The sequence below is a fragment of the Uranotaenia lowii genome, chromosome 1, assembly GCF_029784155.1.
Source record: "Uranotaenia lowii strain MFRU-FL chromosome 1, ASM2978415v1, whole genome shotgun sequence".
NCBI lineage: Eukaryota > Metazoa > Arthropoda > Insecta > Diptera > Culicidae > Uranotaenia > Uranotaenia lowii.
The window spans coordinates 184,713,335-184,738,874 of record NC_073691.1 but is presented as its reverse complement, the minus strand read 5'-3'; the positions used below and the strand labels follow the sequence as shown (position 1 = coordinate 184,738,874).

The window sequence follows — 25,540 nt, the reverse complement described above, 5'->3', positions numbered from 1 at the left end:
TGCAAAATGCGCGCCAGAACCATGTGTTTTACGCTCAAATTTAGAATGCTGTTAACTTTTAAAAGACCGAATATCAAAGCGAATTGACATTCTTTTATTTGCTGACTCACAAATTACGAGAAGAATGCATGATTATATCCAAATTTGTCTTTTTTCAAGTTTAAAAGGTGCACCAACATTTGATTCGAAAATATCATCTGCCACCATATTTTACCACGATATCAGCCAAGAAATTGAGTTTCGTTGCCTAATTGAAGCCGTTTTACCTATAAGGATATCAAAAAGTGTATTTAAAAAAGCGAATTTTCGATACGTTAGCAATAACAATTTTTCTTTCTCTAGTAAGACGTAAAATAAATCCATGAATCGTCGTAAACATTCATTTTGATTTTTTTTTCTTGTAGCAGCCCACCACACTCCTCCACACAAAAAGCTCATTAGAGCCCCCTGGTAATGGACGCTACTGTTCTCAGCATGTCTGGCAGCAACAAAAAATAATAAAAAACGATGCTGAGAACTGAAATGTTTAAATTTAGTGCGAGGAAATGTAATGATAATACTATATTCAATACTACATGGATCTCAATGAAAACAGATTTTCTTTAAAGAGATCCACTATTTGATATTATACTACTAAGCAAACATTTTATAAATAAGACATTATATTATTTCCTTCATGATTTTTAGCGCTGTTAATAGCGTTCATGCTTAACTGGGCGTTCTGTACAGTTTTCCCTATTTATGACGACCCCTTTTGCTTGTCTCGATAATAACACCCGTGTACAAATTTTCGTCTTGTTTGGATTCATAATGACAAATATATTGCAAAAACTGTAAACAGTTATGATGAACAACTTCTCCTCTGTCGACTGAAACCGACTGAAATTACATATTTATGGCGATTTCAATCAACGCAACGCTGACTTTATTATGGATGATGACAATGAAGCAATTCTACTTCCAGTCGTAGGCGAAAACGAAACGTTACAATTAATCTTCGGCAAAGCTTCTATTTTAGGGCTTAAACCAAGTAAATCATGTTAAAAATAGTAACAATAATTATCTTGATCTACTTTTTACTAACTGTACAGAAGACTTTTGCGTAAACGAATCGGCTGATCCACTATGGAAAAACGAAGCATTTCACAAAGCGATAGAATACTCGCTCTTTATCCATAACTGTGCAAACCTCGCGGACTGGGATACGAGGAAATTGCCAGACTATCAGAATTCAACTTCGAACTATTGAAAACTAGAACTAATTAATATAGAGTGGTCAAGTGTATTGAAGAATGAAGGAAATGTTGATACAACAGTAGAACCTTTTATAACATAATGATTAATCTAATAAACAGTTATGTTCCTTCAAAATTAAAAGAAGGTCCTACAGCTCTAAACCACCCTGTCTGGTATAACAAGAATTGAAAAACTTACAAAATAGGAAGCAAAAAAGCTCATAAAGTCTACAGAAGTGATAGAAGTGTTACAAATCATCAAAATTATATAAATTTATGCAACCAGCTTATTCATGTATAAAAAGTTCTTTTGAAAAATACAATCAGAAAATTGAAAAAGAAATTAAACAAAACCCAAAAGCGTTCTTTGGCTATACTAAAAAGCAGATGAAGAATTCAAACTTCCCCTACTCAATTGACACTTGACGGAAGCATTGGAAATAATCCACTGGAAATTTCTAACTTATTTGCAACATTTTTTCAAGAAGTGTACACTTCTTTCACTGAGGCTGACCGAGATAGGGAATACTTTTCAATCATTCCAGATTTAGCGTGTGACATTCAGGTCAATGAAATTGATTACAATAATGTTTCCGAAGGACTTAGAAAACTTGATGCTTCAAAGGAGCAGGGCCTGATGGGACTTCCCCCATGTTTTCTTAAAAACTTGGCGGCCGAATTGACAGAGCCTCTTCTGATTCTTTTTAATATGTCATTAAATTATAGAAAAGTACCCAAATTTTGGAAAAAATCTTTTTTAATTCCGATTTTCAAGTCCGGAAAAAAATCAGATGTACGAAATTATAGAGGAATAGCTATTTTGTTGTCTTGCATCCCAAAACTTTTTGAATCAATAATAAATGAAAAAATTTATCAACAAGTAAAAAATATTATAACGAGTAAACAACATGGTTTCTTCAAAGGGCGCTCTACAGCATCAAATCTTCTCGAATTCGTTACATACGTTATCGATTCTATGAGCAAAGGCTTTCATGTTGAGGCTATTTATACCGACTTTAGCAAAGCCTTTGATCGCATTGACATACCCCTTTTAATCTTCAAATTAAAAAAAATTGGCTTTCATCCAAATCTTCTCTCCTGGTTACAATCATATTTAACTGATCGAACACAAATCGTTCGTTTCCAAAACGAATTATCTAAATCTGTAGCTGTGACCTCTGGTGTGCCTCAGGGGTCTCATTTAGGACCTCTCCTTTTCATACTGTTCGTTAACGACATTTCCTTTATTCTAAAACGGATTGAATACCTAATATACGCCGACGATATTAAACTATTTCTGAAAATAAAAACAACCGAAGATGTTGAAACATTTCAAAACGAAATCAATGTTTTCTTTGAATGGTGCAACAAAAGTTTACTTCAATTGAATGTTAAAAAATGCAACTCTATATCATTTAGCAGAAAGCAAAGTTACCCCATCATTGAAACAAAATTAGGCAATCAACCAGTACAAAAATGCAAAATTGTAAGGGATCTTGGCGTCATACTGGATTCAAAACTCACGTTTGTAGAACATCAGAACAATATCATCAATAAAGCAAATTGCATGCTAGGATTTGTAAAACGTTTCAGCAAACACTTTCAAGACCCATACACCATAAAATCACTTTATATATCCTATGTTCGTTCGATACTGGAGTATTGTAGCATCATATGGAATCCTTATTCAAATATTCACGAGCAACGTCTCGAATCAGTTCAAAAACAATTTTGTTATATGCGCTACGTAAAATAAATTGGACCACTTTTCCTCTGCCATCGTATGAATCTCGTTGTAAGCTTATTGATATAGAACCTCTCAGTAAACGCAGAGAATTTTCCCAAATTGCATTTGTAAATGATGTTGTTACACAAAGAATAGACAGTCCTGAATTACTTTCAAAACTAAATTTTTACGCACCCTCCCGTCCATTAAGAAATAAACATTTGTTCTACATTAAACTTTACGACAAAGACTATGCAAAACATCAACCTATTAATCAAATGATGTACAAATACAATTTACAAAGTGAAATTATAGACGTAGCGATGAACAAAACACAATTAAAAAAGGCATTCAAAAACAACTTCATAGAACAACAAAATAGCTTACATTAGTTTTAAGTAGTTTTAAGTATTGTAGTCTACATAGTTTGACTTAATAAATAAATAAATAAACCAAATTTTAAATCAGATAAAAACCGTCAGTCCTGTAAAACTCCCGTGAATTAATTCTCGTCCAGATCCTATGTAAAGTAACACATTTATTGTAAAAACATTAAAAAAGACGTGGACGTGGATGACCCTCTGTTCTGTCGTCTGATTCAAAAGTTTAATCCAGGAATCGATATTCCGTTTTTTTAAGCTCCCGTGTTTAAAATTTCGTCTCCATCCCATGAACAATAAAGCAATTATTTTTTTTAACATTTAACAGTTCATATGAACGACCCCTTTTCTGCCATCTGTTACAAAGTCAGGAATCGATTTCTCGTCCTGCAAAACTCTCGAGTATGAATTTTCGTTTGAAAGGGATGCATAAAAACGAAATAATTGCAAAAAATAGTGTTGAAGCCAGGGGTGACAACGCGAAGTTAAAAATCAGGATTTTTCAGGACACCCCTTGATTCATGAAAATAATAAGGATTTCTGCTAGGATTTCATAAATAAAGGCGCAATACAGGTGCTGTAAACGCCTTGATTTATGCAACAACAGTACGCAGCTTGTGGGCTGGCCGGTAGTTCATATCAAAAAACACCATTTGAATGTCATCTGAACCGAAGATTACCATCTGTTAAACGGGTTTACCTATTTTATAACTTTTTTTTTAAATTATTTCATTTAATAAATAAATCAAATTCGATTTTCTCATAGTTTAACTACAAATTCGATCATATTTAAGAATTTTTTATGAAAATCAGGACAAATCAGGACATTTTTGGGTCAAATTTTCAAAAATCAGGGCAACTTGAGAGTTTTTGAAAAATCAGGACAGACTCTCGAAAATTAGGACAAAGCCTGATAAATCAGGACACCTGGCACCTCTGGTTGAAGTATAAACATTGCGGTGTCGAGCAGAGGTGCCAGTTCGTTTTGTCAAAAATCAGGACACCGCGAAACAAAAAATCAGGATTTTTCAGGACACTACTAAATTGGTGAAAATAACCTGCAGTTCTGCTTACATTGCATTACTAAAGGCGAAATATAGGTGCTGGAAACGCCTCGAATTATGCAACTAAAGCGGGAATAACTTGTGCTTGTCTGCAGTCAGTATCGAAAAACACCAATTAAATATCATTTGAACCGAAGATCATCATTGGTCAAACTGTTTTATTAAAGATTTGTTTGATGTTCTTTTCATTTAACAATAAATTTAGTTATAATTAAGATAATTTTATAAAAATCAGGACAAATCAGGACATTTAAAGGGCCATTTTTAAAAATCAGGACAATTCAAGCTTTTTTGAAAAATCAGGACAGCCTCTCGAAAATCAGAACAAATCCTAAAAAACAGGACACATGACACCCCTGGTGCCTAGCCTAGTAGTAGTAATAGGAAAAAATGACGGGAATTTAGAACCTTTCGAAACGAACCTAAAATGGTCTTTAGGAGGGATAGCCTCTGTTCACTATACAGAACGTTAGAGAATGTACACTCAAAGTTTATGCTTTTCTCGTTCGTATTCAACACTGAAGCAATATGTAAATGTGTTAATTGAAATGATAGGAAATTCTTGCTTTATATACTTTTCTACCATATTCTCCACTTTAAACACAACACAGTTTGTACAACAGTCCAAACCAATCCGCCGTGCTATTAAGATCGTAGCAATAAATCGCCTATCAACAAATCGGAAAATAAAAATGTTTTCCATTCTTTAGTTTAAACTAACCGTCGCGTTCTAACTCGTGTCCGAAAGTGTTCCGGTCCCAAAACAAATAGAATAATTAGAATTGATCAACTCTTTTGTCGAATCTATGTCCAACATTTTACAACTGAAATCAATCGCCTGAGCTGGAAAACTTCCATGTGCAAATTTTCATTAATATGCGATGCATCATATCGCGAAAACAGTGAACAATTAGTATGGACAACCCCTTTTTACTACCTCCGATACAAAATATGACATCTGAAATCGATTGTCTGTTCCTTAAAAAATTTGGTGGACAAAACTTCATTTCAATTTGATGAATTATCAAGACAAAAGCGAAATTGCAGCGAACAATTATTATGGACGATCTCTTACGCCAGCCCCTGACCCAAAATTTGACTCATTAAATCAATGGCTGGCCCCTTAAAACTGCCGAGTGCAAATTCTTATTTTAATCCAAAGTTTCTTAGCGTCAATAAAGCAAAAACTGCGAACAGTCAATATGAACGACTTCTTTTTTCAACCTTTTCTACCAAATCTGAATCGAATGCTCGTACCTGAAAACTTATTTGTGCAAATTTCTATCTCAATCCGATGTATAATGTCGCTGAAATGGTATTTGTGTTGTATGGACGACCCCTTTTGCTGCTTCCTGACTCAAAGTTTGACACCTAGAATCGGTGGCTCGAGTCTCAAAACTTCCATGTACAAATTTTCTTCTTAATCAATTGATTTTCAACGTCAATATTGCAAAAACAGTGAAAAGTTCATATGGACGACCTCGTTTGCCGACCATTGACCCAAAAATCAATTCATGAAGTCAATTGCCTACCTCTCGAGACCCTCATGTGCAAATTTTTATCACAATCCGACGAACAATAACGTCAATATCGCGAAAACAATAATTGTCTTGTATGGACGACCCCCTTCAGAATGCTTCATTTTTGATTCCCGGGAACCTGAAAATGGCCGGAATATGGGCAGATAATTATTTTTTTTATAAATTTACCCTTCAGCTAGTTTTTAAACTTAATATCTTTTTTATCATAGCCCTAATTAAAACGAGGCTTGGGGATGAACTGTTTGTCATTATCAAAGCTTCGTGAAAAACTATCATTTATGAAAGAATATCGGCCGATATAAACTTCAGAAAATGGTGCAGAACTGGGTTCTCATGTTTCTTCCGAACAAATTTCTCATAATTCCATACTAATTTCAAGGCCATTGTACAATCTCTTTCTGTCGTCTGATACCACACCCTCACCCCCTAAATTTTGTTTTTGTTTTTTTTTTTAGATTATAGTCGTTTTAACATCCTCACTTCATTAGCGATTTATATCAACGATGTAGTGAGCGGAAAGTTGTTGAAAAACTAATTCGGTACAATTGTGATCAATTTTTACTCTTGGGCTCGAACTCACGGACATCGTCTCAGGAAATACCTGACTTGCCAACTGAGCTATATCACCTTAATTTAGCATAGGATTTATCGCTAAGCCTTGAGTCAATTGAAGCTTGCAACTTGTGAGATTTTCATTCATTGCCAAACCGTGCCAAAATCGATTTGGGTCTGTATTTATTTTAAAATTAATCTCTTTTGGATTCATTTTTACAACTAACTCGAAGTGATTGGCAGAATCTGTCAGCCATTAAAATAAGAAACGGATGTTTCTCAACAAGACAAGTTCTGGATAGGCATAATAAAAGCAATTGAATCTGGCACTTGCTTGGCCTTACCAAAAAAAAAAAGACGAAATAGAAAAACCTCAACAGCAGTGGCACCTCATTTCAATTAAACGCTACTAATGGTCCGAATTAATTACCGTGTAGCATAATACTATTGCTCTTGGACGAAGGCAAGCAGCAGGGATAGAGGAAGTAGCCTCAGCTAAACAGATTCAAGTCGGCTTGCCCGGTGTCGGAATAACTGCCAATAATGGCCGCACTTCAACAGACGGTTTCGGATATCTCCCAAAAATTGTAGGTATTAAAATCCCCTCGAACCAATAGAAACAGAGAAAAAAAAGCGGTTGGGATTAATCCTCTAAACGTCCACCTCTCAATCGCCGCAAATGATTCGATTAATTATTCATTAGTGTTTTTTGGGCATTAGTCGGGTCAGATCGGCCCACGGGTCAGCAATGAATAAATTCACCGCGTGCATGCTCCGTGGATGGTCCTTCGAGCCGGTCCGCAGAGCCAAAATGACCCTTGAAATGGCCCGGCATGGGGAGAGACAAAAAATTGTCATGGAAATTTATTCATTGGATTTCTTTTTTTTTTCGCCAACGATTCTTCTAGCCGAATGAATCCGTTCCGTTTACGGCTAAAATTAATTTAAATGAACAATAAAAGTTATCCAAATTACTCATTTTCCATTAGGATTCGTTTTTTTTTTAAATAAGGACAAAATTCCGTCGGGTTTTTTTTTCAAGCAAAGGAACCCATCGGAACTCATATTCGGTGGGAATTTATGTCCCTAAAGAATGGACAAAAAAATGAAGAGTTCAAACCAAACCAACTTCAACTACCATCATGCATGCCAATCTATGTCGTGTCGTAATAAAATCGTTCGACGAGAGATGGAATCACACCGAACTCGGAATCGGGAAGGCACGAGAGCCGAAAAGAGCAGAAGCATGCGATCACCATCATCATCGTCTTTATCGTTCTTCGAGGGTAATTCTCGACTCTTTCACACTCAATAAAAACCACTCCGGAATGGTTCCGCGTGCTCTCTATTTCTAGCAGCTTTGGTCTGGCAGAATCTACAACAGGAGCAAAACAAAAAGTCATGGACTGCTACTCTGGGAAGCGTTCGAGCAGCAAAAAATGCTCGAATTCTCTTCCCTGCGCGAAACTTCTTCAAGCGTCGCCTTATCAGTGGAAATTTTAGACCGTCAGAAAAAAAACTAACCAAAACGACAAAGCAACAAGCTCCTGTCATCTCCGAGATTTTATATCCCATTCTAACTCACATAAAAGTGCCGTAAAACCAACTCAAAGCCCACTTGGATCTGCCGGAGAGCGAGCCACGTGGATATAAAAACGGAACATAACAATCGCTATAACCATCCCATTTATACCTACATAAATGGAGCTATAAAAGCAATTCAATTGGCGGCGTCAAATCGTTATCCCTGTCTCGTTTGTACTCTCTGGCTCGGTAAGCTGGAGACCGTACAAATACCAACACATATACCCGAACCAGGCAGGGGTTGCCGAAATATTCCATCTACCCATCTCTTTTGCCTGCCGAATCCTCTCTTCAGTTGGTTCGAAGGACCGTTTGTCTGTCCGTCCGTCTGCCGATTCGAGCAGTTGCCTTCCGAAGCATATTTACTCGACTTGTTTCCATTGTTAAAGGTATACGCATTACAACGCAGCATAACATTGGGAAAAAATATAATGATAGCGACGAGCACTTTATATAATTTTTATAACAAGATTACGGTACCTATAAAAATAGCGGAATGTAGGAGCGAGAGCCCGTTTTCCCATCTCGCTCCCGCATTCCCCGTATCGTCGAATAGGAAAACAATAACAACACTAAAACCGATTCCAATCGGAATCGCCCGAGAACCTTCGCTTTAACGACGACGACGACCATCAAATACGCTGACGACTATGGGATTGTGTTGGTGATTAAAACCCAATCATTTCACCAACACAGTGCACGAATGCTCAGCAGGCGGTGTGTGAATCATGGCTGCTAGGCAAATCCTCTATCGTGCACCAACACCACGACAAAGGGAGATCGCGAAAAAGGGGCGGATCATTTGCCGGGGCCATTACCAATACCGGTGCAATAACGATGATGGTAATGGATTCGGTGAGGCAGAAAAAAAAGCGAACGATGGGCTGGGTTAGTCTATCTCTCGACTCGGGGTTTCGGTTTTCCGAGCATGGCCCACGATGACGTGCGGCCATGCATCAACACGGCAGGCAAATGGAAGATGCCAACGATGACAGCACCGAAACAAGCGACGGCAAAATGCCGCGGGAAGCGAGTTTTCGAGCGACGGCGTTTTAGTTGGGTTGAAATCTGATTTTTTTTTATGTTTTCTGAATACTCTTCGAATTTGAAAAAGTTGAAATTTAAGAAGTTAATTTCGTTTTCATATGTGTGATATTTTTCTGTTTTTTATAGTCAAAAACTTTAAAGCGTACAGAATTTTGTGAGCTGATACCAGAGGATTTTTGTGATCCAAAAAAAATTTAAGTGCATAGAAGCTTATTTCGCTTTGAAGTTGGTGTGTTTGGCCATTTTCAATTTTTATTTGAGAATAAAAGAATGTGAATCAAATTATGAAAAAAATGCAAAATCATCATATATTTTCAGCACGTATCCGGGCGGACGAATCCGGGTAATTTTATATAAAAACCTGAAAAAACCGAACATTTGATTTCAAAATTGACGACCAAAAATCCGGGCACTATCCGGGCAAATTATGTCCAAACCTACAAATTGATCAACAAAAATTAAGAAGAAAAAATGGAAAAAATATTATTTGATCAAAACTTATGGCAGATATAAAAAAAAAACTTTTATGATTATTTTTATGAAACTTACTCAAAAAATATCCTTTCCCAAGTTTTTTTTTTTTAAATCCGGGCAAACAGGGATAAAATCGGGCAATCTGGCAACCTTACCATATAAAGTTGGAAATTTAAAAAGTCGTTTGGAACAATCGGCTCTTTGTGGACCAAATATTAGATATTACCGGATCTGTCCGGCCCGGATACGTGCTGATAAAATTCTGGCAAACTTACTCTTGATGTGTTTGCTGAAAATCGATCATTTTTGCACTTATACCCTTTGGGGCCCTAATGTTTTCTTATCTGAATTGTTTTCAAAATATAATTTATTATTTTATAAAAGGATAGATTGTATGTGGTCAGAAGAAAATACAAATGTAGTCCTTTTTCGGCTGCGTGTTCTATCACACTTCAATCATCTTTTTCTAAGTTTTGTAAATTTGCCTTTAGACGAGATTTTTGTTTTATCTCATCTACTAAACTAAGGATCATTTCTTTTTAAAGTAATCAATCCAAAATGGTTGCAACCAAGGTTGCCGAAAAAAAGTTGGGTGTTTTTGAAAACAAAAATCTGTAATTTTGTGACTTGACTCTAAAATTCTGTGACAAGATTCTGTGATTTTTAAGTACAATTTTCACTAATAAATGCATGTCAAATATACTTATTTCAACAACCAACATTATAGAAATAAAAAAAACAGTAATAGCTTTATGACATTTTCATGATTTTGAGTCAGAAATCCGTAGTAAATATGGACATTAGAGTGCCCCAAATGACCCGACTTTTGAAAAAGTTATACGCTGCAGGCTAAAATTCATCCTAGGCCTAGTTAAAGATCTCATGCCAAATTTTGGCCAGATCGGATCACGGGAAAGGGTCGCTCAACGAGACTGAAGTTTGTATGGGATTTTGAGATATTTTGTTCGGGAGAAACATGAAAAATAAGTTTTTCATCAATAACTTTGGTTTCCGTGGGCCGATTTCTTTCAAAAATGGGTTTTCTTGAAGTTTAAATTATGAAAAATGTTTTATCCCAAGACTGCATTTCGATAAGAATTAAGATAAAAAAGTTATTAGACTTCAAAAATGGGCTAACTGTTTTAACGGGGGTATTCATCACTGTTAATGAGGCGTCAATATGTTCCACCACCTCGACTCATTAACAGTGATGAATACCACCCTTAAAAAGTTAGCCCATTTTTGAAGCCTAATAACTTTCTTATCTTAACTCTAATTGAAATGCTGTTTTCGGATGAAATTTTTTTCATAACTTAAACTTCAAGAAAACCTGTTTTTGAAAGAAATCGACCGACGGAACCAAAGTTATTGATGAAAAACTTATTTTTCATGTTTCTCCCGACAAAATATCTCAAATTCCCATACAAACTTCAGGCTCGTTGAGCGACCCTTTCCCGAGATCCGATCTGGCCCAAATTTGGCATGAGATTTTGTACAAGGACTAGGATCAATTTAAGCCTGCAACGCATAACATTTCACAGGTTTCGAATTTCCCGTACAAATTTGGGGCAGTCTAATGGACATCAAAGTTTATTAGTTTGAAAAAGGGTACAAAATTTCAAAAATCTGTGAATTCTGTGAAAAATTTCAAAATTCGGTGTTCTGTGACAAAGATTCTGTGATAAAATTATGCTCATAATTCTGTGAAATCGAAGATTATTCTGTGATTTCGGCAACCTTGGTTGTAACTCTTCAATTCAACAGCTGATAGTTTTTTCAGATCAAAGAATACCAGTACCAAGGATTTCTGAAGATATCAAAAGGATTTTTAAGCTTTTCTTTGCTGTAACTTTTGAGAATTCCTTATCAAACAGTTTTATCTACATAAATTGTAAGATTTATATCTTTTGAAACATTCTGCACAAAATTCCATTTTAAGTAAACCCCGTCTATAGGCGGGGTTGGGCTTTAGAGAGTTCAACTCAAAAAAAAAAAAAATTATATATCACATGAAAATCACACCCAAGTAACCAAAAGTTTAGTAGCTTCTTTATTTTGAACTTTTAAAGTTCACATTAATGTGCGTTCTAGGAGCTCATACACAGTTGAAAATCCATTTGTTATAATTGTGCTTTTAATGAACTTTCTGCAAACTTTTTGGTTACATGAAAAAATGTTTACGAACTTTTTGGTTGCTTAAAGGGCTGAAATGGGTTTTCTACGTGAATTATTTTTATGAATATTCTGAGTAACCAAAAGTTGCTTAGGTAGTTAATTGTTTGCTCCATTTTTTGTAAGTGCTCAATTAGGAATTCTTAACGAATATGAAAATTCCATAATCGGGGAAAATTTTTGTGCTTTCCAAGGGACTTGTAGAATAAAAAATCATATTTAACTACCATGCTATCTAATGAACTTCAAACGAAACTTTTTGGTCCATATGAAACTTCTAACGAACTTTAAAATTCCATGTGGAACTTCTAACGAACTCTATGTGGAACTTATGTTTTTGTTTGCATAATTCGAGATGGATCGAAAGATTTAACATGATTTTTTCACATTTACTTAAGAAATTCTTACAACAGCTTTCTTAACCTTCCAAAGCTGTTTGGGTGAATATGATCCAAATTGCACATTAAATTCATCATGACTGTTTGCTCCCTCAAAAAAAAATCCGTAATTAGGCTGGTCGGGTCTATTTGACCCGAGAGTTTGCGTGTGTTCCACTGGCCGCAAAATTTGCATTTAGCACATTTCTTGGCGAAAAAAATTCTTGGGAGACCCTCAATAAATTCTTTAAATCCTTAATTTTGCATCATTACTTTTTTATGGACGCATCCTGAAAGCTCAGCAAAAAAAACTCCCTAATCAGACCTTGAGTGCCAATTCCACACTCCTCGCTTAAAACCGCTATATCTCTCTTGTTTCTCAACCGATTATTACAATTTTTATAGTTTTAGAAACCTCGTGATGTTTCTCAGAAAGTATTTACCTACAGGCTACAACGCTTCAGTTTACCGTTATTCTTAGTCTAAGAAAAAAAAATCCAAAAAAACATACCTCGGAAAATAACTGTAGATCAACTACAAAATGCTATAAAAAATTCATTTACTGTATAAAAAGCTGAGAGACGAAGCTATACGTTGCACATACGGAAATATTTCTTTAAAGTTTTTTGAGATCATGACCACGAAAAAAGTGATGTATAAATCGCACTTTTTAATCAATGAACCGTCAAAATTGTTTAAGTCACACAGGATAAGTTAAAAAAAACAGCATTGAAAAGGTGTCGTAATTAGGCACATTTTTGCATGTTTAGATTGTCAAAATACAAAACATTGAATTTTTGACGAATTTTTAAAAGTAGCTGTTTTTTTTTAACTTTTTATAAATTTGCAATTCCTCTCTCTCTTTCCCTGGACAAACTCTCGTTAGGAAATATTTTTTTGTTTCGATTATAGTCGTTTTACCAACTTTGTGGCATTCGCGACTTGATCAACGTTGCAGTTGGCGGAAAGTTATTGAAAAACTTATCCGGTAAAACTGTGTTCGATATTTACTCTTGGGCTCGAGCTCACGGACATCTGCTCAGGAAGCAACTAACTTGCCAACTGAGCTATATCACAAGCCATCTCGTTAAGAAATTTAAAGCTTGAATTTTCTTAAGAAATAAATGCTAGTGAAAATATTAAAAGTTTACCCGAATAATTTGTTTGTATATCTTCGAAAAATTCTATTAATTCGACCCCCGTAGCGATTTTTTTTGTAAATTATACTTTTGACACGGAAAAGCTTGATCTGTAATGTGGTAAATTTTCAGAGGAACCCAGTTTTTCTCTTAAAGGTCCCGAAAACTAATACCATGAACTTCTGGCATCGAAAATTGAAGTACCGATTACTATTTCCCAATGTTTAAAACGTAAAAATATTTTCCTTGAAATGCGACAGTCAGTCGAAAAGCAGTCAGTAACAGTTATCAAAATTGTTCATTGATTACAGTTTCTCATAAACCTAGAACTATGCGAAAAACAACTTTTAGGGGCAAGCATCAATGACTGGAGCAAGAACCAGTATTAAAAACAAAAAAAAAACATGTTGGACAATTTATATGCCAGCTCTGAGCTTTGGAACTTTCATGAAAACAAAAATACCAATCTTCACGAAAGGAAGAAAATGAATACTGGTTGTTATGTAAGTATGCTAGCTAGAATTGTAAAGAAAACCTTAAATTTTCCTAAAGAAATTTCCTGATGACAGCAAAGCCGTAGATCCACAAAAATAATAAAAATTGGTGATAGTAGAACACACAAATTTTAATGGCGGCTTGAAGAGCCACTGTTTTGATGAAAGTTTTTTTTTTCATTTAAGAAAGAAAGTGCATTTATAATTTTCGGAACAGCCTAGAAATGCCACTTAAGGTCAGAGTCGAATTGTAGAGAAGAGAAAAAATAGAAAAAAAAGATCAAAAGATAATTGAAGTCGATGAAATAAATATTATCGTTTCACTAGAAAAACGATAATTTAGGAACGAAATAGGATAATAGATCAATAAATTTTTACATGAAGTGAAATAAAATATTGATTATCGTTTCATTTACTAAACGTTTATTTTGGAATGTGGGTTTCTGTTTTAGCGTAAAAACTTCGATGAGAAGATTCGTGATGACGTTATTCCCTTTTGTGGTGACAGTTCGCATGTCCTGTTCACAAAATTTTACGAACGAGAATGAAGGAGCGGCGAAATTTTTCGTGTAGCTGCACGGTCAAGAAATTTAACTCAAATCTCAGTTTGAGGGTTCCGAAAAACCAAGTCAAATTTTGTTAACGAAATTTAGCGCATTTTTCGGTTTCCAAACGAGAAGAAACAGAAAAATTAAAATTCTTAAAAATTTCCATAAGGAGGTTTGATTATCAAAATGTTTCAACATGTTTTAAAACCTTTTTTTCAACGCATTTCTCCTGGAATAAATCAATTTGCATTGATTTTTCTGGGTATTACAGTATTTCTGATTTCAATTGGGTTAACAAACAAAATTTTTGATTTTTCATTATTTGATACTAATCACATATCTCATTTCTTAACAACTAATTTCCATTTTAATTTTTTTATTTAAAATTAAGCTGAGTACTTTTGCTAAAAACGTGTGAATGAGAACTAAATGAGGACCCAAGTGTTTGCTTTGCTTCTTCAGCGTGTAGAATTGTAAAATAAGGTTTCAAACAGGAATCATGAAGTATCAAAAACAGTGAGGTCAGACAGTGCGTGAATCGACATATTGTGCTTTCAGTGTTCCCAAGAGTAGGTCAGTTGTTTTGCGGCCATTAGTGAATACGTCTTGGTTATGGAAACGGATTCAGTTAGTTAAAGTGATTGAGTTTAATGGAAAAAGAAGATCATTCATCTTAAAACGAACTTAAAAGGCCGACTCGACACGAAGTTGTAATTTTTTTTACAAAGTCTTATTAAAAAAAAAACTTACGCATCGTTCAGAATCAATGGCTCTGAATTGTAATCCCTCTGTTGAAATGTATACTACTTTGTGATATTTTTACCACAAATAAACAGATGTCTATTTACTTTCTTTCGTTAACAGAATTTGATGTAGAATGTAGATTTCGATATTCGAAAAATCCGTGAATTGAAACGAGATAATATTCAAAATCTGAACACTCTTCTCCATTATTGTCTCTGCAGCTACACTACAAAATACATAAGTTCTCTGTTTTATTTTTAATTCATAAAAAAGTTGGAATCTCTTTGACTCTAGGTTGAGCTCATTGTAAAACTTACCATTTTGTAATTTTTCTGAAACAGAGAGAAGAGAAAAACATCGTAAATCACTTTATCGTTTTGGAAAAAAGCATGAGATATTTGAAGTTATAATTACAGACCCCGTTCGTTTTTGGCAACGTTCGATTTTGGCGCCATTCGATTTTGGCAACATCCGATTTTGGCACATCTGCCGAATTCGAACATTTTTAGAAACATCATCACCTTTAAGTTTTCGTTATAACAGAACCAATTTTATTTAGACAAACAGCTAAAATACGCTTTTATGTTCTGAAATGGTGATGAAATGCAACAATAAAAACAAAAGTTTTTTTAAAAAATTTACAAAGCACTCAAAAATGATAAAAAGATGAAAAATTAAAAAAAGTTAAAAAAAAACCAATTCAACAAAAGACTGAAAATGACAGAAAACAAATAAAAAATGATGAAGAATGACAAAATCAGCAAATATGACAAATGCAAACAAAACGTTATAAATAAAACAAGAAAAATTACATAATGCATCAAAAACATGATGAAAAAAATTAAAAAATTACTACAAGTGGTCGGAAATTGACTTAAAATAACTTTTTTGATGAAAAATATTAGTTATTTTGTAAAAACAACTCAAAATGTACGGGCGTGTTGCCAGAATCGAACGGAGTCTGTATTATTGGTTAGTTGTACTGGCAGAAGATAAGCGGCGTTTGTCTGCAATGGAAAAAAAATCAACAAATGTCAAGTAAAAGTTTAATGGTTTATGAAATGAATATGAGCGGGAGTTAAACACTGCTAAGACAGTATTAATCGCTCACGTAGAATTTGTTAATTTCGATTTTTAATGATAAAACTCTCATGAAAAAACTTTAATTTTCAGAGTTGATCCCATCAACCTGAAGTCTAGCATGTAATCTACTTTGCTGTGCCAATATTATTTTTTTTACTTTTCACTCTATTCATTCTTCCTGTAGTACCTGGAACCATCATTAGTGGGACCCGAAAACTTGCTGAGCATGGAAATCTCGAAAAAAAAGGTAAGCCCGAGAATCAAAACAATCTTCCCAGAAACACCTTCATCCGTCGTCCTTCGAAGTTCGTTCATTTTACAAGCTTTCTATTTTAGAAACGCGCGTTTCAAAAATGGCCCCATCAAATTGAACGACTATGATGATCATCTATTCTCGCAGCCATCGCTCCCATCCCTTGGAGCCTCACACAAACACATTGACACATCAACCCACGCCAAAATACACTATCAAACAAACAAACCGGATGTTACACTGTAAGAAAATTTACTAAAAAATCATTATGATTTAAAATATCATGACATAAAGCTTCAGAACTATTAAAGAAACTATTTAGTTTTAATAAATTTCCAGTAAACTTGTTGAACATAAATTTTAAAAAATGCATTAAAAAATTGTTCAAAAATTTACAAATTTTTTCATTCAAACACCATGAACTTTTTTCGCTGTGTAAGGGACTCAGAGAAAATTGGCTTTCCACCCCGCCACCTGAAGGGAGAGTTTCCCGGTTTCGGGCACTTTCTACAGCATCTTAGCCAATCACACTTTTCCAGCAACAACGGTATCAAGTGGTATTGATTCGTTTGGCTGAGGCGCTGCCGTTTGGTTGATTTTATTTCTTCAAATTCAATCGTCCTGCACTTTAGTTTTTGAGAAAAAATAAAACAGTTTCAAATATTCGGGGTACAAACACGCACCAACTTCCTAGCGAGGCAAGGGGGTGTTTGTTGGCGTGAAAATTCTATTGATAAGCGAAATGGAAAACGACGATTTCCCAACTTTGGAATTGGCTTGTGTTGGGGTCTCTGGTTTGGGATTAAATGACCCTGGAGGGATATTGAATTTTGTTGCTGCTTATGGGGATAATCACTCGATATATGGGAACTAATTCGAGAATGCGAGTGAGAAACTGTTTTTAAATTCTAAGACTAGTGGAAAACTGATGGAAAAGTTACTATTTGTTTCCATTTTAGGTTTTTCATTTGAAAATTTAGTTTTTATTTGCAGATGTTATCAAAGTTCGGTAATTAACATAAGTTTTTAAAAAAAAATATTTCCAAATTTTTAATATTTTTTTTTTCAATTATTATTAGAAGTTACATTCCGTTCAAAACTTTCTATCTAACAATATTTGTTTTCGAGGGGGGTCGTGAATCAAATTGAACAAATTTAATCCAAAATTTTAATATTATTCGAAAAAGTGTGCAGAATTAAGTAAATTTGCAAGAGTAAACTTGAACTGTTATGTTTATATGTAAAAATTAAATAATTTGTACTGATAAATCAATATCATTTTTTATTCTTCTGCGGAACCGAGCATGCTATATCTATTAAACAAGTAAACCAGAAATTTACGCAGCTTTTTATCAGTGGAATATTTAATTAATGCTCTAAACTAGAGTCGTAAGTAGAACTGCCTCTAGGAAAGGTACGAAGGTTACACGAAAGCTTGTATGCAACAAAATAGCATACTATATCATTGCACAATATTAATTTTTATCGAAAAAATAAAAAAAATCAAGAATATTAATATTATTTTAATATTTGTTTTTTTTCTGGCTTGGAAGAGAGAAAATAGAAGAAATTGATATTTGTTCCAACCTTATAGAGACTTTCAGCTTTTGACTGGTTCGTCTCTGCTATATTTTTATTATCCGTAGAGTTCGTTTTCCTTGTTAAGTTGTTCCAATTTGATATATTTGTGTTTATTTTACGTCCGAAGACTTTCAAAATCTCCTCAATCTAGATTTAGGCTGGTGGAACTCGATCCCTGGACCTTTGGTTTATGAACTACAAACGTTAGCCTTAAAAACGACTTTAAAAAATTACAATTAAAATGACAAACCCATAAATTTTATTAGTAATTTGAAGCAAATTTGCTACTCAAACGTTTTTTTTTTTTCAAAATTAGATGATTTTTTGAATCGGTGGTCAAATTTCGAACAAAAATATATTGTATTGAAAGGTAAATGCTGAGAATAGGAGGGGGGGCTGATTCCATATAAATTCAGTGTAAAATCATATAGAACTCTCACAGTTTTTAAACAATTTGGATCTAATTTCAAGTTTTTGTGCTTTGTTCGATTCACAATCGGAAATGTTATTTGCATCGAAAAAGTTATTTGCAATTCGCATCGCAAATTCAACCATCTGCGATGAAACACCCTATCGAACCATCATCGACAATCATCAACTCGACCGAGTTTGCAGCGGAACAATAAACGCCGGCCGGCGTGCCGGTGAGATTTGTGGCTTCACACAATAGAGCCATCTAAATTATGATCGATTGTGTGCTGTTGGTTTCATCACACGCGCTGGGGGAAAACCTACCTACAGACAGTCTTCGTTCGTTCGCAGCCGTCTGCACATCAATCAACGCGCAGCAAGTTTCCAACTCAAGCTGGAACTTGCTTTATAATTTGGAAGTGCTAGTTTTAAGTTGAAAATAGTTTAAGTTCAAAATATAATATTAAGTCCAAATAAAATTCTTTAAGTTTAAAGAGTGTTCAGCATGCAAATTGGACTTTAATTATTATTAGTGTTTAGCATGCAAATTGGACTTGTGAATAAAACGGTAGAAGAATAAACCGTGCGATAAGTGATAAATCGGACTTTTTATTTCGTGCAACGAAATCCGATTCGGCACACCGAATCTTCACGTAAGTGGTTCCGGATTTTGTCCACTGCCCTCCCGGGGCTTCGACATGGTCCTTCGAGCCGGATAGACGTCGATAGGAATCCGTCTGACCGGAAAACACGTTTTGGATCCGGAATCTATCCGTAAAATGGCTGCTGCGCCATTTTGGAACCACGTTGCTGCTTGCTGATTTTAATATATCCAAGGCATATTTTATGCCTCACATAGGTGAGTGCGGTTCCAAATACTTACCGTTCCGTTATTTTTCTACCGGATCTAAATTTTTTGCATGAATCCTGGATTATACGTGACCTGCGAACGAACTATCATCGCCCGAGATCGAGCATCTCCCGGGTGACATTTGCGCGCCGAGGTGGAAGATCAATTCCTGTGAATTTCTCCAACCTGGCCTATCGAAAGCTTACCTAGTGCTACTACCACGTGGTCCAACCAATTGGAAGTTACAAAACGGACATTTTGAAGACGATTTGGTGCATTTTCGAGCTCATTATCCAGAGTCAACAATTCCTCCTGGATACTTACGGCCCTTTCTTGGTGCAGAGGCAATAATTATACAAGGCATATTTCAAGCCTTGCCCAGGTAATTAGGGCTTCCATTTCCTTTAAGCCGATTTGCGCGGTCTACGCGGTCTTTTGATTTTAGATCCACACCGTGAACGAGATGTCGGCCGCCGAAAGGAAATTGCGGGGTCTAAAAAACCGCAAACGCAGCATCACGACTTCCTTCGCTGGGATTGTTAACTTCGTCAACGAGTTTCAACAAGAACGCGATGCAGTCGAGGTTCCAGTCAGGCTGGAAAATCTTGTTGAACTTTGGAAGGAGTTCAATGCCGTTCAGCAGGAGCTCGAGACAATGGAGGATTCTGGAGACGACAAAACATTGCAGGAGTATCTCAAGGAGCGCACGGATTTTGAGAGGAACTACTACCGGATCAAAGGTACTCTGCTTTTGTATGCTAAGCCGTCCCCTGAATTACATGACACTACTCGTCGTTCTGCGGAACCCTCCCACCAAATGAACATTAAACTACCCGATGTGAAAATCCCAATTTTCAATGGCAATTTTGATAATTGGCTAAATTTTCACGATTTATTCGTTTCGCTCATTCATTCATCAACGAGCCTATCAACAATTCAAAAATTTTACTATTTGCGCTCTTCTTTAGCTGGCGAAGCGCTCAAAATTATACAAACTATCCCTATTAGCAATGATCAGTACCAAGTTGCATGGAAAATGTTAGTGGATCATTTTCAAAACCCCAGAAGGCTCAAACGCACTTATGTACAATCGCTATTTGAATTCCCTTGCCTGAAACGTGAGTCTCCAGCAGAATTACACACACTTATTGAGGGTTTCGAGGCAAATGTAAAAATATTGAAACAGTTGGGCGAGGCAACTGAACATTGGGATGCCTTACTTATCCATCTACTTAGCGTTCGGCTAGATCCGATTACTAGAAGGGATTGGGAAGAATATGCGGAAAATGAAAACATTGATCAATTCCCTAAGCTTGTCGAGTTTCTCCAACGTAGGGTAAACGTCCTGCAAACAGTTTCCACTAAGCCTTCTACGTCGCAACAACCTAGTTTCCCAGCCAAGAAGCCAGCTTTTCCACGAGTTAGCAATTATGGTAGTGTACAGAATAGTGGATTTCAACGCAATTGTTTCGTCTGCTCTGGTCAGCACAACATTTATCAATGTGCTTCATTCAACAATATGTCCGTCGATGAAAGGGAAAATGTTGTCCGCCGTAATCAATTATGTCGAAATTGTTTGCGCCGTGGGCACTTAGCCAAAACTTGTTCCTCTGAGTCTAGTTGTCGCAATTGTAATAGTCGTCACCATACCAAACTCTGTTCGCCTCAAAGGTTCGAAAATAAACCAGCTCAAAACATTAGATCAAACAAACCTAGTCCACCCATTCCGAAACCTGATAACCCAGCATCTGAAACTTCCGCTGCCCATTCTGGAGTCACTAGCTGCAGTTCACAAGGTTCAACCTCTCGTAAAGTCCTTCTTGCTACTGCGGTCATTTTAATGGTTGATGATACCGGAAACGAATACCCCGTCCGTGCATTATTGGATTCTGGAAGCGAGTGTTGCTTCATAGCCGAGCGTGTTAGTCAGCGTATGAAGGTGCAGCGGAATAGAGTGGATGTTCCTATTGCAGGCATAGGACAGTCGTCAACAAGTGTTCGTTCAAAACTCCGCTCGACGTTCAAGTCGCGGATTTCAAGCTTCAAGGCCACCGTTGATCTATTCGTTTTGCCAAAGGTTACCGTAGACTTGCCGACTATTTCCATAGACGCCTCCGCATGGGAAATACCTACAGGAATTCAACTAGCCGACCCTGCCTTTTACGAATCAGCTAAAATCGATGTGGTGCTTGGTGCAGATGTCTTCTTTGACCTCTTCAACGTTCCTGGACGAATTTCTATGGGTGATTCTATGCCGCATCTGGTGAATTCTGTGTTCGGTTGGATTATCTCGGGAAAAGTTCCTGAAAGGAAGGTTAACGCTCCTCTAATTTGCAATGTAGCAACTACAGCTGATTTACATCGAGATATGGAAAGATTTTGGCTCCTCGAAACTGATGATTCTCCTGCTTATTCGCCCGATGAAATGTTATGCGAAAAATTATTCGTCGAATCGGTTTCACGTTCACCCAGCGGTCGCTACATGGTTCGCTTACCTATGAAGCAAGACGTTTTGAAAAATTTATGCGATAATCGGAGAACTGCTTTGCATCGATTTCGTCTTCTAGAAGGTCGCCTCAAACGAAGTCCTCAACTAGCAATTCAGTATCGTGAATTCATGGACGATTATATCAACCTGGGGCACATGAAACAAATAGATGATTCCTCAATCGATCACCAACCGTCTTTCTTTCTTCCTCACCACCCAGTGGTTCGAGAACAAAGTAGCACAACAAAACTAAGAGTCGTATTCGACGCCTCTTGTAAGAGCTCATCAGGTATTTCTTTGAACGATGCTATGCTGGTCGGTCCGACCATTCAGGATGACCTTAGGTCAATTATTTTGCGATCTCGAATTCATCCCATTTTGATTGTTGCCGATGTTGCCAAAATGTTCCGGCAAATTGAAATCCATCCAAACGACACACCTCTTCAGAGAATTTTCTGGCGGTCAGATCCCGAACAAGAAGTTCAAATCTTCGAATTAAAAACCGTAACATACGGTACTGCTGCAGCACCTTTTCTCGCTACTCGAGTTTTGCAGCAGATGGCTCACGACGAGAGTAAAAATTATCCAATCGCGTCCAAGGCGACTTGTCGAGACATTTATATGGACGATCTCATTTCTGGTACAAAAACAGTCAACGAAGCAATCGAGCTTATTACGCAGTTAGAAGGCATGTTTTCCTCAGCAGGCATGGAGCTACGCAAGTATGCAAGCAATTACCAGGAAGTCCTGGAACAGCTACCTGAATCAAAAAGAGCTCTCCAGTCGACAGTAGATTTTGATAAGGATCAAACAATAAAAACGTTAGGCCTGCACTGGGAAACCAACACCGACCGTTTGAAATATGTTATTCTTGATTCACAAACTGAAATCACCTCAACGATTACAAAAAGAACAACACTTTCTTGTATCGCGAAATTATTCGACCCTCTAGGGTTACTAGGGCCCGTTGTGGTAACGGCCAAGTTTTTTATGCAAGCTCTCTGGAGTTTGAAAGAAGACGACAAACTTTGGGACTGGGATCGTGAACTCCCAGAAGATATGCAGATTTACTGGAAATCATTTGTCGCTGAGCTTCCGCTTCTGAATCAGCTTAGAATCGATCGATTCGTTATGCTTCCGAACACTGTCGACTTCGAATTACACTTTTTCTCCGATGCGTCGGAAAATGGATACGGTTCCTGCGTTTACGTTCGGTCAACCAACTCAAAGGGCGAAATCAAAACAGCACTACTTACATCGTCTTCCAAGGTGGCACCTTTGAAGAAGCAGAGCATCGCACGTCTAGAGCTTTGTGGAGCACTCTCGTCGGCTAAGTTGTACAGCAAGGTTTCGAAGTCACTCAGGGTTCCAGCAAAGGCATTTTTCTGGGTGGACTCTACAACGGTTTTGAGCTGGTTGGCAGCAACACCTTCGTCATGGTCGACCTTTGTAGGGAACAGGGTTTCGAAAATACAAACAGCGACAGAGAAATGCGACTGGAACTTCATAGCTGGAGTTGAAAACCCGGCGGACATAATATCCAGAGGACTTCCCGCAAACAAACTACTCGACAGCAGACTATGGTGGGAGGGTCCGCATTGGCTCGCTCAGGAGAGGAGTTTCTGGCCAGTGAATGCTGCACAATTTGAGCTTACGGAAGAGGCTGCTCATGAGCGCAAAAGAAGCGCGTTAACGTCAGCTGCACTTGCACCTACATTTGTGGACACGTACATCGCCAATTTCTCCAACTATCAGCACATGTTGAGAATGACTGCTTATTGGAGGAGGTATTTCACCAATCGTCGTTTGCCGAAGTCTGAAAGGGTCGTATCTCAACCACTTACAACAGAAGAAATCCTTGGAGCTGAGAATGTTTTGATTCAGCTTGTTCAGCGAAATAGTTTTCCCGAAGAATGGAAGGATTTGGAAAATCAACGACCAGTTTCGAACAAATCTCAACTTCGTTGGTTCAACCCAATTATTGCCACAGATAAGGTTCTTCGAATTGGCGGTAGGTTGGGAAAGTCGGCTCAATCGTACGCATCGCAACACCAAATAATATTGCCAAAATCTCACGCTTTCGTCACACTTCTGGTACGATCTTATCATGAACGTTTATTGCACGCCGCAACCCAATTACTCACTAACACACTTCGTTTACGTTTCTGGATTCTCGGTGGTCGAACCACACCAAGGCTCATAGTTCACTCCTGCGTAGTTTGTTTTCGAGCCAAGCCGAAAGCCATACAGCAGCTTATGGCTGATTTGCCATCGCCACGCGTAAAACCATCAAGACCATTTTCTATCACCGGTGTAGATTTCTGGGGACCAATATACCTAAAACCTCGTCACCGTCGTGATGCACCTATTAAGGCTTATGTGTGCGTTTTTGTTTGCTTTAGCACTAAGGCCGTCCACCTCGAGATTGTAACGAACCTTAGCACAGCAAAATTTCTCCAAGCTCTCCGTCGATTTGTTGGACGTCGAGGCTTGTGTTCTGATATTTTCTCCGATAATGGGACGAATTTCACTGGAGCTAATAATGAAATTCGTCGCCTTCTAAAAACCAAAGATTTTCGACATTCTGTTGCTCGCGAATGCTCCGATAACGGAATTCGCTGGCATTTCAACCCACCCAGAGCTTCGCACTTCGGTGGACTTTGGGAGGCTGCCATCGCATCAGCCCAGAAACATTTTGTTCGAGTTGTGGGGGACCGAAAATTAGAATTTGACGACATGGAGACCCTGTTAGTTCAGATTGAGTGTTGCCTGAACTCGCGTCCGCTCACCGAACTCACAAACGATCCTACGGATTCACGGCCGTTAACGCCCGGCCATTTTTTGATCGGCGAGGAACTGAAATCTGTTCCCGACGAAAATTGCCTCAACATTCCATTCAACCGGCTTCCACAATGGCAGCAAATCCAGAAAATGCAGCAGGAGATATGGAATCGCTGGAATCTGGAGTATCTACACACGCTCCAATCTCGTACCAAATGGTTCAAACCTCCCGTGGAGCTGAAAAAGGACCAGCTCGTTGTCCTTATCGACGAGAATCAACCGCCAATGCGCTGGGCAATGGCACGAATCGTCGATTTACACCCTGGTTCCGATGGAGTAGTTCGAGTCGTATCACTACAGACACCCACCGGAAAAACAACCCGTTCAACATCGAAAATATGTGTTCTTCCTATTCCATCGCCGTCCGAAGAACAAAATTCATCAAAATTTTCCGAATCACAGTAAGGACTGTGACTTCAACGGTTTCCAACTAGGATCAACCACGTCAGCATCGGATTTCCGCATGGGCGGATCAATCAACGTAGCAGCTTATTTAAAATACAAGGCCCTCAAACTGTAGGGTCCAGGTGAGGACCTTTCCAATCAATTTACTCTTTTGAAACCCTCTACCGGGTCTTATATATTCTTTTCATATCGACGAAAAACCGCCGGAGATGACATCGAGACGACAACTGGGTTCAACGCTTCGCTGGTACCATCATCGTCAACGTGGTCAACTCTCCCGGGGACAGCATCATCCAACAACTACTTATGGTCAACGATTCAACGTTCCAGAAATAGTTATTTCTGCGAGGGGCAGGATGTTCGATTCACAATCGGAAATGTTATTTGCATCGAAAAAGTTATTTGCAATTCGCATCGCAAATTCAACCATCTGCGATGAAACACCCTATCGAACCATCATCGACAATCATCAACTCGACCGAGTTTGCAGCGGAACAATAAACGCCGGCCGGCGTGCCGGTGAGATTTGTGGCTTCACACAATAGAGCCAT

At 37.3% G+C, this 25,540-nt stretch overlaps 1 protein-coding gene across 1 annotated transcript in view; it reads left to right on the top strand.

The window, feature by feature from the left end:
• Positions 1-24,989, top strand: part of LOC129738214 (uncharacterized) — a 43,554-nt gene extending 18,565 nt beyond the window's left edge. Inside the window, exons 4-7 of the mRNA XM_055729405.1 lie at positions 8,779-8,970; positions 16,345-16,407; positions 19,701-19,995; positions 20,611-24,989. Coding sequence (XP_055585380.1) covers positions 8,779-8,970; positions 16,345-16,407; positions 19,701-19,995; positions 20,611-24,989 — 4,929 coding nt within the window. The remainder of the gene's footprint in view (positions 1-8,778; positions 8,971-16,344; positions 16,408-19,700; positions 19,996-20,610) is intronic.
• The last annotated feature ends 551 nt before the right edge of the window (positions 24,990-25,540 follow it).